The 13,214-nt window shown below is 42.3% G+C and overlaps 1 protein-coding gene across 7 annotated transcripts in view; it reads left to right on the top strand.

Annotated features, from left to right (window-relative positions):
• Window positions 1-13,214, top strand: part of FRMD4A (FERM domain containing 4A) — a 274,615-nt gene that overhangs the window by 199,331 nt on the left and 62,070 nt on the right. For all 7 annotated transcript variants that reach the window (XM_050985247.1, XM_050985239.1, XM_050985234.1 and 4 more), the window contains exons 6-8: window positions 1,623-1,679; window positions 4,130-4,152; window positions 11,654-11,737. In XM_050985247.1, the coding sequence (XP_050841204.1) occupies window positions 1,623-1,679; window positions 4,130-4,152; window positions 11,654-11,737 (164 nt within the window). The remainder of the gene's footprint in view (window positions 1-1,622; window positions 1,680-4,129; window positions 4,153-11,653; window positions 11,738-13,214) is intronic.

Raw genomic sequence — 13,214 nt, 5'->3', positions numbered from 1 at the left:
CTGCACCCCATGTACCCTTAGGGCCAGAGGATGGGCTCTGGCCCACTTCACCTGCCAGTTTAGACTTGCCAGAGCATCGACACATCATTGCATGGGCTGGTTTGTCTGTTCCATGCCTGGTGCTTCCAGACGGGAGGAAGAGCAGGTGCTCTGATTCTACTCTGCGTTGCCCTTTGCTATGGGATGTGCCTGGTAGCCCCAGCCCAGCCCTGCCTGCAGCTGAATCAACCTCTTGCACCAGCCGCTTCCCTTGGCACAGGTTCATCATTGGTGCAGGTGCTGGCGTGACTCAGGCACTCAGCTGAGAGGGGAAAGGCGTGTTTATCGCCCATAGCAGAGCTGCTCTTCACTCCCCAAGGAGTTGTTATGAAAGAGGTGAACTTATTTTAAAAAGCTGGCACTATTGTAAGCTGAGGACACCTGGATCTTATCCTGTGTTTTTGTTCCCTTTGTTTTTGATTTTGCCAGAGACAAGCCAGTGCAGCAATTTTGGCTTGTAAATGAGGTGTGGCCATGAGTTGGCTGGAGCATGGATCACAGCAGTGATCTATATTTAGATCGCTCATTTCTTGCCAGATGAAGTAAAATATTAAAAACAGCAGCTTAAATAAATACAAGAGAAAAACCACTACAGGAATGAGCTGAACAGTGTCCTGGGCCATGTCCATAGGAGACAATGTAGGAGTTCTAGTTGAAGAATAGAGACCTAAACATTATTTCAGTAAAAGCCCACTAGCTTCCCAAAGGCAGGGACCTGAGAGTCAGAAATAGCATGCTTGGCCTCCAGAGTAATGCTTGTGCCTCCCATCTCAAGCATCTTTGATGCTCGGACTGCATTCTGCACATTCAGTCAGAGCAGTGCCTGGCTCAGCAGAGGAATCCTGAGAGGAGCTGTTCTGACTATCAGTGTTCTTCATGTGACCATGGTGTCCAAGTAAAACCCTCCAAGATTGCTTTCATCAGTGGCAGAATCCTATACATGGAGCAAGGAAGATCTACCAAAAGACTTGTTGTCACAGCTCATTCTCAAACCACGCCCAGCCTCAGTGCTCTTAGGGGGGTGAAAAGGACAAAACCAGGGCTCAAATCTTGCAAGGGCAAATATGGTTCATTTTCATTTGAGTTTACCTTCTGCAAGGGCCAGAGGAGTCCAGTGGGGGCTTTGATACCACCTCAGTGTGTCAAATACAAATTCTCATTCCTTGCTTCTGTGAGCCAAGGACAAAGCTGTGTTCCCTAGAACCATGATCACATCTGAGGGCAAAAAAAAAAATCTATATGATTGACTGCTTTTCACTAAATCACACAAGAAAATAAAATGTACCCTGATCCTACCCCATCCACCTGCCTTCCCCTCACTCCTCCCCCAGGAATCCCTTCATGCCGCATCCAGTTATGCTTCATTAACCAGCACATTTCACTGAATATTTGGCTTTTTCTATATCTGAGTGGGCAGGTTCTCCCTCCCTTATGTCTCCAGGAGCACAGGGAATACTTTGAAGCATAGCCAAGGGAGAAAACTGGCACTGCATGCTTCACCATGCAGTAGTTAGGAGGAGATGTATGTCCTTCTTACAGCAGCTCAACTCTCTTTTTCCTTCTTGTTTTCTTCACCTTTCAAGGAACTCATTGAGGTTGACAGTGAAGTGGTGTTTGAACTGGCTGCATACATCTTGCAGGTAAGCACCCAGCTTCTCTCACTTGGTGCTTCCTCATGTTGAATTAAATGTTTTGATTTACCAAATCCACAATGGCTGTGTGGAAGTGTAGGAGTTCCCCCCAGTTGCAGGAAAAAGATGTCTTTGCATAGTTTTCGTTGTTTCAGTCAAAATGGGTGTAGAAGGCTCTCAAACTAGACCTCCCCGCTCAGGAGCAGGTACTACTGCTCAACAATTTCCATACAGAAATAGTGTTATGTTTGCACCAGCACAGATATCCAAGACTCTGGAGTATGATGTACAGCCAGAGAAAATCTAAGTGATGAATGCAAATTCCTAGGTGAAATCCATATGCAATGTTTTTTTTTTTACTTGCATTTGTTTTCCCAGTGGGGCTTGGTCCTCTGATGAGCTACATAAGCTTCTACATATGCAACTGTCTGTACTCTCCAACGTGGGCAGAATGGTTTAACGACCTTTCTAAATATTGTCTTTCAAAGTTCCACTCTTCAAGAAGAGGGAAAAGAGAGAGCAAATGACCAAGCAGTGTTTGGTAAATGTCTGGTTCCCAGAGGGGAGCCTTTTCACGGTAGTGAGGGTGGGTTTTGTGAAAGTTCTCTTTTTAGAAGCATGACTGTGGGAGCAGATCAGATGTAATTGTCAGATGATCCTTGTTTCCCCTCTCTTACAGTCTGTAGTTTTAATTTTGTTCCCATCAGCCATGAAGCTATGAGGAGCCATGTGAGCAGACAAACCAGCTCATCAGACTGCACTAATAAATAACAATGCACTGCACTTCTAGAGCACTTGCCACGTTAAAGAAGCAATTAATGTGTAGGGATTTGAACCTTCATTAAAATCACTTTATGTAACAAGAATGGAGCAAGAGAGTCAGGATGGAGGACTCAATTAGCAGCACATTATAGAAATCACATATTGGCTGTTGGGGGAATCCACATCAAACAACGGGCTCATTGTGAGGAGCAGCAGTGGGGTTATGAATCTATTGTCTGCTCATCCTAGTGAATAACTTACTGTTTAGTAATTGTACAGCCAGACCCAGAGCTGTAACTAACCCTTGTTGCTGGGATTGTTTCTTGCCACAAACACAGGATGTTACGCTTATTCCTGTAGTAGTTTGATGTGTAACTTAATAAAAACAGTCAAAACAAGCCACACCTTTGCTGCCCGTAAGCAGAAACTACTACAACCCATGTTTGTGACAGGATCCAAGCAAAACAAAAGGAATCATACTGCATTTTGCTCTACTTCTTGCTGCAGCATTTAGGTCAAAGCATTGAATTATGACAAATATACCCTACAAAATTGGTTTTTAAATTCAGTATGCTCACAACCATGCAGGCAAGAGCATATACTTTGGGCTTTGTTCTGTGTTGAACTGTAATCATGACATGCTCAAAGGCTCCTTTCTATGAACCAGAGAAGTGCTTGTCTGCCCTTTACTTCACTCAGAGGGAAATGGAAAGAAAGTAAAGGTCTGTCAGAACTCAAGTGATTTATTCTGCAGCCCCATTTCAAATTGTTTTATTACCAGAACAAATTAAAGTACCACCAGAGCTCTGAACTTTACCCCAGCCTCAGGACTGAAACACCACTGGACGTGGGCTGGCAGGTTTTGCGGGTAGATGAATGGATGTAAAGACAAAAGACCTGAACACAAAGCTCAGTCCTTTTGGCAGTGGAAACTCCCTCACTGCACAAATTACATTCTTGCACTGTGCTTTCTGTGTAGCTGGTGGCAAATGAGGTGCTTTAGCATGAATCATATGAAAGGCATATTGTCTGTGGTAAATGGAAAATGCAGAATGTGTGCTAAATCTATTGCAGAGGGCACTCACCAGATTCTGAGGATTCTCCAGGTGTGCAGTAAGACTAACTACTGTAGTGGAACATTATCCAACCCTTTAATGTCAGGCTGATGGTAATAAATAGAAGTATCTAGATGTACATGTAAAGGAGCTAAATACTTCCCCAAACACCCAGCAAGGAATTAGGAAACCTGTGTCTTGCATCCCCTTGAAAGCTGACAGTGAGAAATCTTTTTAAAAGTCTAAGTACTAGAAAATGGCCAGAATACTTGTAAAAAAGTCAGGGGAGTTGCAGTCTCAGAGGCTGCAAAGCCACTGAGACTTCAGAGATTTTCTAGTAATGTACCACCCAGAATTTCTTATTTACTGGCATTATTTCCTGTAGCATCTTAGGTATCCACAGCAGAATGAGGAATCATCTGGCCCTGTATTAGATCTTTTGTTTGCTAATCTGCCCAACTCACTGTATCGTGGCACTTGACATTAGATACTGGTTCCAAAACCTGCATGAGGAATCAATTACAACAGGAAATTGCTGCTAAATGAATTTTGCAAATGGAAAGTCCTGAACAGCCTTTTCTTCTCTTTTTTTTTTTTTGTGTTTTTAATTATATTTTTTGATTTCTCTTCCTTGTTCTACAGGAGGCAAAGGGAGATTTTTCAAGGTAAGTGAACTTAAAAAGTTTTTGCCATTGTGTGATGTGAGAATAAATCTGGTAAAATTCCTGTGTGAGACATGCAACTCAGTTGCAGCTGTGTAGCAGCAGGATTGCCTCTGTTAGCAATGCAACTGTGTGAGCATGGCTAACATAGACATCATGTTTCCTGACATAATTTCTTCACCAAACACAACCTTTGCCCAGAGCATGCCTTGCAAACAGCATTGTTTGTGATTTTGTTGTTGACAAATCTCATTATGTGGTCATGAAGTTCAGGAAATAGACTAGTCTTCGGAAGGAAATTGCTACGGAAATGACTCTAAAATCACTGTTATATCACAGATCCTGCCAGAGGCAGCATTAAAATTCCATCACTAATTGATATTTCAGTTTCAATTTGGACAGTTCTCAAAATCACTGATTCGATAATTGGTTTTGTTGAACATCTGCTATCCCTTGAGCCAAATCTTCAGACTTACTGTAAGAAATTCAATGAGGTCATTTTACTTGGTGTTTCAGAAGACTGCTAATGAAATGCCCAAGAATTTTCCTGTAAGTTGACCATGTCTGTGATTTACCCCTTAGTAGCAGCCAAAGGTCAGATGGGTGTTTGGTGTCTCATGTGAGAAATGTGGAAGTTCTTAGTGTGAAGCTCAGGAGAACTGACAATGTTAAAAATTTCACATAGTCTGGAGGACCACAATATCCATTAAAGTTAGTTTCAGAGAAGAAAAGAAATGGGCAGTGGAGTTGAATTGTCAGGGGAGCCTAAAAATTGTCTTAATTTTGTCAGCATTGCAATACACTGAAACATGACTGTAATGTTAGGAGGCCATGAAGAACAGGCAGGTTCCCCTTTCTGGTGGATTGAAACTTCCAGCTAGCTAAAATGGTGCCAAATCAGTGAAAAAGAACTGCATTGTAGGTATCTCCTGCCCATCATGGAATCTGAGATGACATAAGGTAGCCCTTGCTAAAAGGAAGTTTAAGCTCTGCCTTGTCATTTCTCAAAACTTTAATGCACTTGCAAAATCCTGACTTGCATCTGACCACAGAGACCCAGTCTTGCTTCATTTTTCAGTTCTGCCCAAGGTGGAATAACTTGGCTATCAATACTGTTTATTTAGGGGGTACTGGAGTGCATGTGGCTCTGACTTTTCAGTCTGGTGTCCAGAAGAGTTGTGCCAACCAAAGTTTTGCCATTCCAACTGTGATAAACCACTGGTTTTGCTACAAAGAGCAGTATTTGTTTGTCAGAATGTCTTGGTTATGGTGAAAACACACTCAGAAAGTGTACATTCAGACTATGAAACTCAGAACAGAAAAGAATCAGATAGTTGAGAGTAATAGGACTGAAAGCATTTTATCTTCAAGTACCCATTTCCAGACCAGAAATGGAAACAGCTGGTGGAAAGTATCCACCTGCTAAAAGTTGTGATTTCCCTTGTAAAAGGAATGGTTGAGTTTATCAGTGTTTCTCTAGGCCACAGAGAAATGAGGAATCTTCTCCGAAGGCACAGAAGATAGCTCAAGCCATGGTGTTAACTGCTCTCACCACATCAGTCTGGCTCTCATCACCAGGCCCATTAAAACAGCTCTGATTTTTCCCCCTGCAGATCACAGTGGTTTGAAGTGAAAGGGGGATTCTTTACATCCAAGTCAGGCAGAGAAGGGGTGTCATATGAACAATTTGAGGGCACTGCCAGGGACCTTAATTTATAAATGGACTTTGGGGACAAAGCAGTCTGCTGGTTTGAAGGCTGTTCTTGGAGGAAGGTATAAGAATGCTTCCCTGATCCTCTGTGGTCTAGAAGACTTGGCATCTCCAAGGGATGTCTGTCCAGCAGCTCCCATCTAATGTGCACTGACACAGGTTTATGTGCTGGGTGAGATCCAGGTGCTGCTGAACATGAGGTTGTTGTGGTCAAGATTTTTGCCTGCTGAGATTTGTGGTTATTGTATCAGCAGTGTTAAATCTGGCAGGCAAACCAAGCCTCAGGCCAGCCAGAAGAACTGCAGGTGAAAGCAAATGTTCTGACTTCTCTTAGGGATCAAGTTAGCTTCAGTGTCTGAAATTAGTTGATGTTGAAATACTGTTTAAAGTAGAAGTAGCTACTCTTTGAGACAGAGAAGCTTTGCAGTTGCGATTGTCTTGCTGCTGAGATTTAAAGATGATATGTTGTGCATGGCAACATATGTTGTGTGAAGGCTGAACTCTTGAACTCTTTGTTTTTGAAGAAATAATTTAATTCTAAAGGGTTGCCTGCTTGGAACACAGACTGCAGCTTTCCCACACCTGTCCTGTCTACTGCCACCATCAGATTTATAGCCTGTGAGAGTACGAGTTTCTCTCTGGCCCCCATCCAGAAAAGTGCATAAACTCTGGCTCATTGGTGGTGATGGGAGAATTGCTGTTCCCCATGGGAGCCTTCTTGTGAGTCACTGCTGATCACCTCAGGTGCTGGGATAGTCAAAGCCAAACTGTCACAGCTCCAGCTGCGTGTTGGCACCCGCCCATGGTGGCCAGAGTGGGATTACCTCCAAGCCCCACTGCAGCCACGTGGAGGATCTGCAGCTGGTTCAGGACTCTTGAATGCATTTGCAAGTCTGCTCTTTGAGCCTCATGGGAACTCAAAAAGCAGAATCAGTCTTACAAACTCTAACAGTCAGCTTTCTACCTCTGTGAACTGATACATCCTCAGTGACAGCAGCTTCCACTGCTGCTTTTGAGGAAATCATCCCATACCTCAGAATAATCACTGTGCTCAGAGTACTCCTTTTTCCTTTTCCAAAAAGCAGCTTGTGTCATTTCAAACACAATCCTTTGGCAGGACATTACCATGCATGAGTCTGTTATCACTGCTTCTTGTCACCTTGGGCATCACAGTGATTCCCAGGTTTTGCTAAGCCTGGGGAACACAGTCCAAATCACCCTCACCTGTCTTGAAGTAAAATGCCACTACAGCCCTGACAGATGAGTTTAGCCGCTACAGTGAGGAATTCTTTTAAGTCCTTTACCATTTCTAATGTGTGTTTCATTTTAAAAACAAGCTCATCAGAAACTCTGAGTTCCTGATCCTGTTTAGATCAACTAAGTATTTCTAAATGTTTGCTGTAAGTGGCCTCCATCTCTTAGTTATTCAGGCAGAATGAGGTTTAAAATAAAAAGCTTTTTTTCTTAAGAAGTTCCTAGTCCTCTGCACTAAAGAAGAGCATTTTCACATTACTGAAAGAGAATGCCCAAATGAAACTGACAGCTGGCCAGCTGACAAGACTTAAATATGTTTACTTAAATATGTTTACTTTAATCTGGAACATACCATTGAATTTCAGACAATCAAGTTTCCTTGTTCAGCTGGTTTTCAGGTGGAACCAGACACTTAAGATTGGACCTGTGCTTTTCAATATTAGCTGCAAACATTTTGACTTCAAATGCACAGAATTGCATTTATAAGGGTCCTAAACTAGTACCCTGCAGGCAGATCTAAAGGTTATTAGCTCAAACTAATCTTGTTTCTAGTTGGGAGCTGAGTCAAGCTTGGTTTCAGTTTTCTTAGATGGACACAAATCCTACAGGTGTGACTCTCTTTAGGTCTACATAAAGGAATTACCAAGGCTGCCCTGGCTAATTTGTGGGGGAATACAGCATACTGTTAAAATATTTGAGATTTTCCCCCCTAATTTAATCCTGCCAGATTGAGAGTCCAGTCCCAAAATCTCTGGGAAACTCAAACCAGCTTTGTTTTTTTAAAATGTTCATAATCCAGTTCTTCAGCCTTAAACAGCTTGTATGTCAAAGCAGCAAGAAATGGCATATACAGATCATTTGTCCCTCTGTTTGGGGATGGGAAATAAAAACCTCTGAGTAAAACAAAATCCTGAACCACTGCAGCTACTTCCTCATTGCTAGATTTCTTCCAGTTAAAAAGTATGAGACATTTCAATTGAACTCCAAGTGTCTCCCAGTAATATATGAAAGAATAACAAGGGAGGAAAGCTAACAGCCAGTTTCCTGCTAGGCAGAATTTCACAATAATTTCAACATTTGGGCAGATGGTAATCTAACATACTTTCAGGCTTACTTTTCTTTCTGTGTTACCAAGTGACATTTAACCAATTAGAATGTATTAAAGGGTTAGAAAACTTGGGCTGCAGTCTTGCAGCCTAATGGTAAAGATCCTAAACACTGTATTTTGAAAAGTACCATCTAATCTGAGAATCTCAGAGTATGCATTTCCTCCTGCGTTCTACAGAATTAATTACCATGCTGAGAAGAGTTGGTAACTTTAACCTGCAGTTTTGTTTTGTTCCTGATCATTGTTATTACGCATGCTGGGAAACGTATGGATTTCCTGAGACAATTGCATATGTAATCTTGCTCAAAATTATTTTAGACAATGTGCAAAAACTTTTTTTTCCACAAAATTTTTATTAAGTTCTAGGCAGGCTTTTTGTCCCCCTGTGTAGATAAAGATACTAAGAGGGGGTGACTAATTTATTTGGACAAGAGTCATTAAACAGGCAGTACCAGAAAAAAACCCAAGAAAAAGGAGTTCTCTTTTCTGTGTCCATTATTAGCCAACCTTACTACAGCTTTCTAACCAGCTTTCAGGAACCCATGCAGATGGCTTTTCCAGTTCAGTTTTCACATTGTTATTCAGTCCTTTAAATATTACCATTATCACCATAGGGAAAAAAATAAATAAAGTGGTCTAGGGGACACAGAGAAAGTGTGTTTGGAGCCTTTCTCCCACATATTAATAAATCTGTGCCCTAAACACCCTTCTGTATATATCAGCCCTGGAGACTGGACACTTCCGAATATAAAATAAATGCAGCACAAGTGACCGGATTAAACAAACACTTTCTAAATGCAGTAATAAAACAAACACACTGAGATATTTCACTAGAAAAAGCATGAAAGGCAGTAAGTAAAAAACCACTTGTGATCCTGCTGGAAACATTTTAAAAATTGAGGGGTTCAGTGTTTTAAAAGGAGCCAAGAGGAAAGTGACCCCATGACCACTAATTCAAATGCAACCTGAGTCATTACTTTTTTTCCTTTTATTGATTTGACATCTTTTTGGGAGTCTAAATTAATTTATCTTGAGATGAGTCTTGCCAGAAGGCTTAGTGAATGCATGGACCACAGAATGAAATACCTTTTTGTTCCTGGAAGTGATTACCTGACTTTTGAGGTGCTTTGAGGCTGAGGTACTATCCTTACAATATTTTCTAGGTGCTGAGCAGAAATGTTAATCCTGCCCAACATCACTAAGAATGTCTTTTTCTCTGATTCTTAAAAGACCTTGTCAAAGCACAGGCAAACTTTGTGCCTCACTGACAGAAAAAACAGAGCTGACTGATGTTAGCCCTTTCTTTTATAGGAGCCATTACTGACTCAGAGTTTTTCCCAGACTCTCAGGGATCGTTAGTCACCACTAATCTTGCCCTATTTGATAGATTTCTGGGCTCAGAAAGTCCCTGTTTGGAACCTACTCTGTGCTTTCCCAGAAAAGTTTTGGAAATTTCTCAACTTCCTTCTCTGAGCAGCCAGCTTCAAAAAATCTTCATTTGAGAGCAGTTACTTCTGCTTGTACTCTGATTGTCCCAAGTTCTATTATTTTTTCCCAGTTTCTTTCAAAATGTCAAAAGCCTCAGTAAGAGCTGAGTATGCACATGCTGTGGAGGAGACAGCTCTTGGCAATAAACTCTAAAAAGCAGCAACTTGTTTTCTAGGCTGTCAGTCACAGAACAGAGCTTCCAGATCAGCAGATAACACAGTGCAGAGCAGCTTCATGTTCAGACTTGTGCAGATATTTACCTGCCATGGAAGAATAAATCTGAATAGGTTTTGAGCATTTGCACTTAGAAGAGAAGAGCTCTCTGATGGCCAAGTGACCATGGGATTTGAGCAGGAGTGGGTGTTCAAACACTGTTTGTCAAGAGCCTTTTGGCTTGGCATAGGAGGAGTTACAATGGGGTTTTCCATGTGCTTAGCATGGCAGCAGTTGTCTCAGTTCTTGTGTGCTATTCAGCACATCTTTACTCTGCAAAATTTGAGCCTCCTTGAGACTTGGCCATCTCTCACAGATCTGTCCTGACTAGAAGTTTGGTCCTGTTTTGAAACTACTTAATTGATTGTCAAGGAACTACCATAATAATAAATAACAAATGTCTGTAGACATGCCCAAAATGCCTGCTCCAGGATTTATGTCAGTGGTTTACCCTATGGCCCAACCTAGCAATTAACCTGCAGACTCCAATTAAAACAAACCCACCTAGGTCTCAGGCAGAGCCTGCTCCTGGGATGTGCAAATGGAGAAATGCTGTGGGAAGATTTTTCCAACTGAAGCAGTGTCACTTCTCTACAAGTCAACATACAGACTGTCCCAGAGACAAGGATGAAACCCAGAGTGATCTGGGATGTCCAAGAGCTCCTCAAGTCTTTAGCAGATGTCAGGATCTTTGGACATCTTTAGCAGATGTCAGCAGCCAGAGAGGTCAAGACTACCTGTCTGCCTGTCTACCAGCCTCATGGGAGAAGCCAGTGGGCTGGGGAATCTGGAGCTCTGGAAGAGGTATCTCTCTGCAGCTCCAGGACAGCCACACGTTTGGGTAGGATAAAGGAAAGGGTATAAGAAGGCAGAAAAAGTTGCTGGAACGAAGTAAGCCAATAAACATGAATTCTTTGGCACTCCTCTGTGTCCTGTCTGGCCCTCTTGGCTGTGTATTTCTACAATTTTAAAAATTAATAGCAGCACTGCCTTCCTTCCCAAGCCTTTGAGGTTTTTTTTTTCTATGTGCACACAATTCCATGTGTGTTTAAAAGTGGGAAGGGAGGCATTTGGGGTTTGTAGCAGAAAATCCCACGGTTTCATCTGTGAGAATCTGCCTCCCATTTGATGAGCTCTCCCTGCTCTGCTGCACAGTGATGCCATTGTGGCCACTGGAGATTGCAGGGAGAAGAATGTTAGTGAGGTGGTTGTGTAGGAAGGTTTTGTGTAGCAGGACCCAAATTCAAAGTGGAGTCTTATCAGTGAAGGTGTTATGCAAAGGACAGGTCACTGGGCAAGAGTTAAGAACAACCTGGGATGCTAAGAAAGCAAATTATTACTTTTTGCAGCAGTTTATAAGGCATTAAATAAAGATGTATAGTTGCAGCTGAAAGCATCACTTTCTCTCCCCCTTGTTTTTCTTCCCTATATGAAAATGTCGTGACACCCTGCTCAGTGACATGTGACATGGTGGCTTTTGTGTCCAGTCACTGGTAGGAAGTGCTTCAACATAAGCATCTGGGAGAGCTTCTCTCCAATTTTGATAATAGAGGGAAAAGTTAACTGGGCAGCCATAAAACAAATAAAGAGAGGAGAAAAAGGAAACCCCAGTGCCTTTTGTTAAGAAGGAACAGATGTAGAGCCATAGCAGCCTGCCAGCTAGGTCAAGTCATATCAAATATTGTGGTTGTTTTCTTGTAGCCTGATCCTCCTTTTGAACTCTCTTTCAGCAATGAAGTTGTAAGGAATGAATTAAAGAAGCTGCCAGCCCTTCCAACACCAGCGCTGAAGGAGCATCCTTCCCTCGCTTACTGGTAATGTATCACTCTCCACAGTCCTTGTGCAGGCCCTGGCTCTGGCAGTGTGGTCTGAGATTGGAACTGGGGTGCAGAGATTCCTGCCCTCTGCCCCTGGGTCTGTCACTGACCCTTTGCATGACTTAACACAAGTAGAGATACCCTCCTGGGCCTCAGTTTCCCCATCTGCCAAATGCCTGGCCAAAAATCAACTGTAAGTGTACAAATGTCCCAATGAAATCAAGAGGCCTAATGTGCCATTTACTTTCACAGCACTTTGCATTCATGAAAGATTTTTCCCAGTTGGAAATGGCAATGTTTTGCACTGCCTTGTTTTGAGTGATTCAGTTTCATCTTGTAAATCTTCTCTGTGTGGCATAGCTGAACTCATCTCCTTTTATATAAACTCAGTGTTTGGAGGTGGATGCTTGTTTGCTCTGTCTTTATTGCACTGAAAAACAAGCTCCAGGTAGGAGCAGGGTCACATTTAGATTTTGCATGCCACACACATAGATTCTTTGTGCCACCCTGCATATCCCTTTTATCTGTGCAAATAGGAAAGAATCTGGGGAAAGACTTTTCATTCAAGGGGAGATACTTTCACTCCATTTTCTGCTTGTTGCTCTTTCATGTTTGCCTTTAAAGCATTAGGCTGTAAGCCTGGGGGTTGGATTGAGCTTCTTTATCTGGTACTCTTCATTTCTGCATTTTGATAATCTGAGGATGGCAGGGGGAAACAAATCAGTTTGTAGGCTATGATGTCAGTCCTTCTCTTTGCCAAAAAGGTCATCCTCTTCTCCTAGCGTGGCTACAACAGTGGAATTAACTGTACCTAGTGTCAAGTCATAGGCAAGCTCATCGTGAGGTCTGCTAATCCTTTTCTGAGAATAAAAGGAGAGATTCAGAGTCCCCAGCTGAAATTAGGATCACTGACACAATAACTGTGGATCATCACAATCTCCTGATATTTCTCTCTAAGAACCAAATCAAATCTTCATGAAAAATGATAAATGTAGGCTGCCATCTCATTGAGGAAGAATGGTCTTCCTCTTAGGTGCATCTCTTTTTCCAAAAACTACTCCATACACTCCAAAGCAGTACATTTCCATGTGGCCTGGCTGACTGAGAGACTGGGAGCTCAATCTGAAAGCCATCTCAAGAGAAGGAGTGGGAACAAGTAGGCACTGACAGGGAAGGCAAATCTGACCCTTCAGCAACAGCCTAAGGTCTTAATGAAGTGCCACATAGTGAGAAGAGCCATGTAAAATCCTCATGCTCAGAATATGAGAATTTGCATTTATACACAAGGTACAGCACTTGCAGCTGTACTAAATTTTGTGGGGGGGTCTCATGTGACTGAGAACAGGTCACAGGTTGGGAAGGTGGTGTTGCCAATGGAGTAATAAAATCAGAGGCTACAGTCCTGTGACTCCCTTGTGATTTCATGTCAGTAAGCAGCTCTAAAAGACCTCTTTAACATTAGTAGTTCATTATT

This window comes from Serinus canaria, chromosome 1A (genome assembly GCF_022539315.1).
Source record: "Serinus canaria isolate serCan28SL12 chromosome 1A, serCan2020, whole genome shotgun sequence".
NCBI classification, from domain to species: domain Eukaryota; kingdom Metazoa; phylum Chordata; class Aves; order Passeriformes; family Fringillidae; genus Serinus; species Serinus canaria.
The sequence above is the reverse complement of the archived record's forward strand: the minus strand, read 5'-3'. Positions and strand labels throughout refer to the sequence as shown.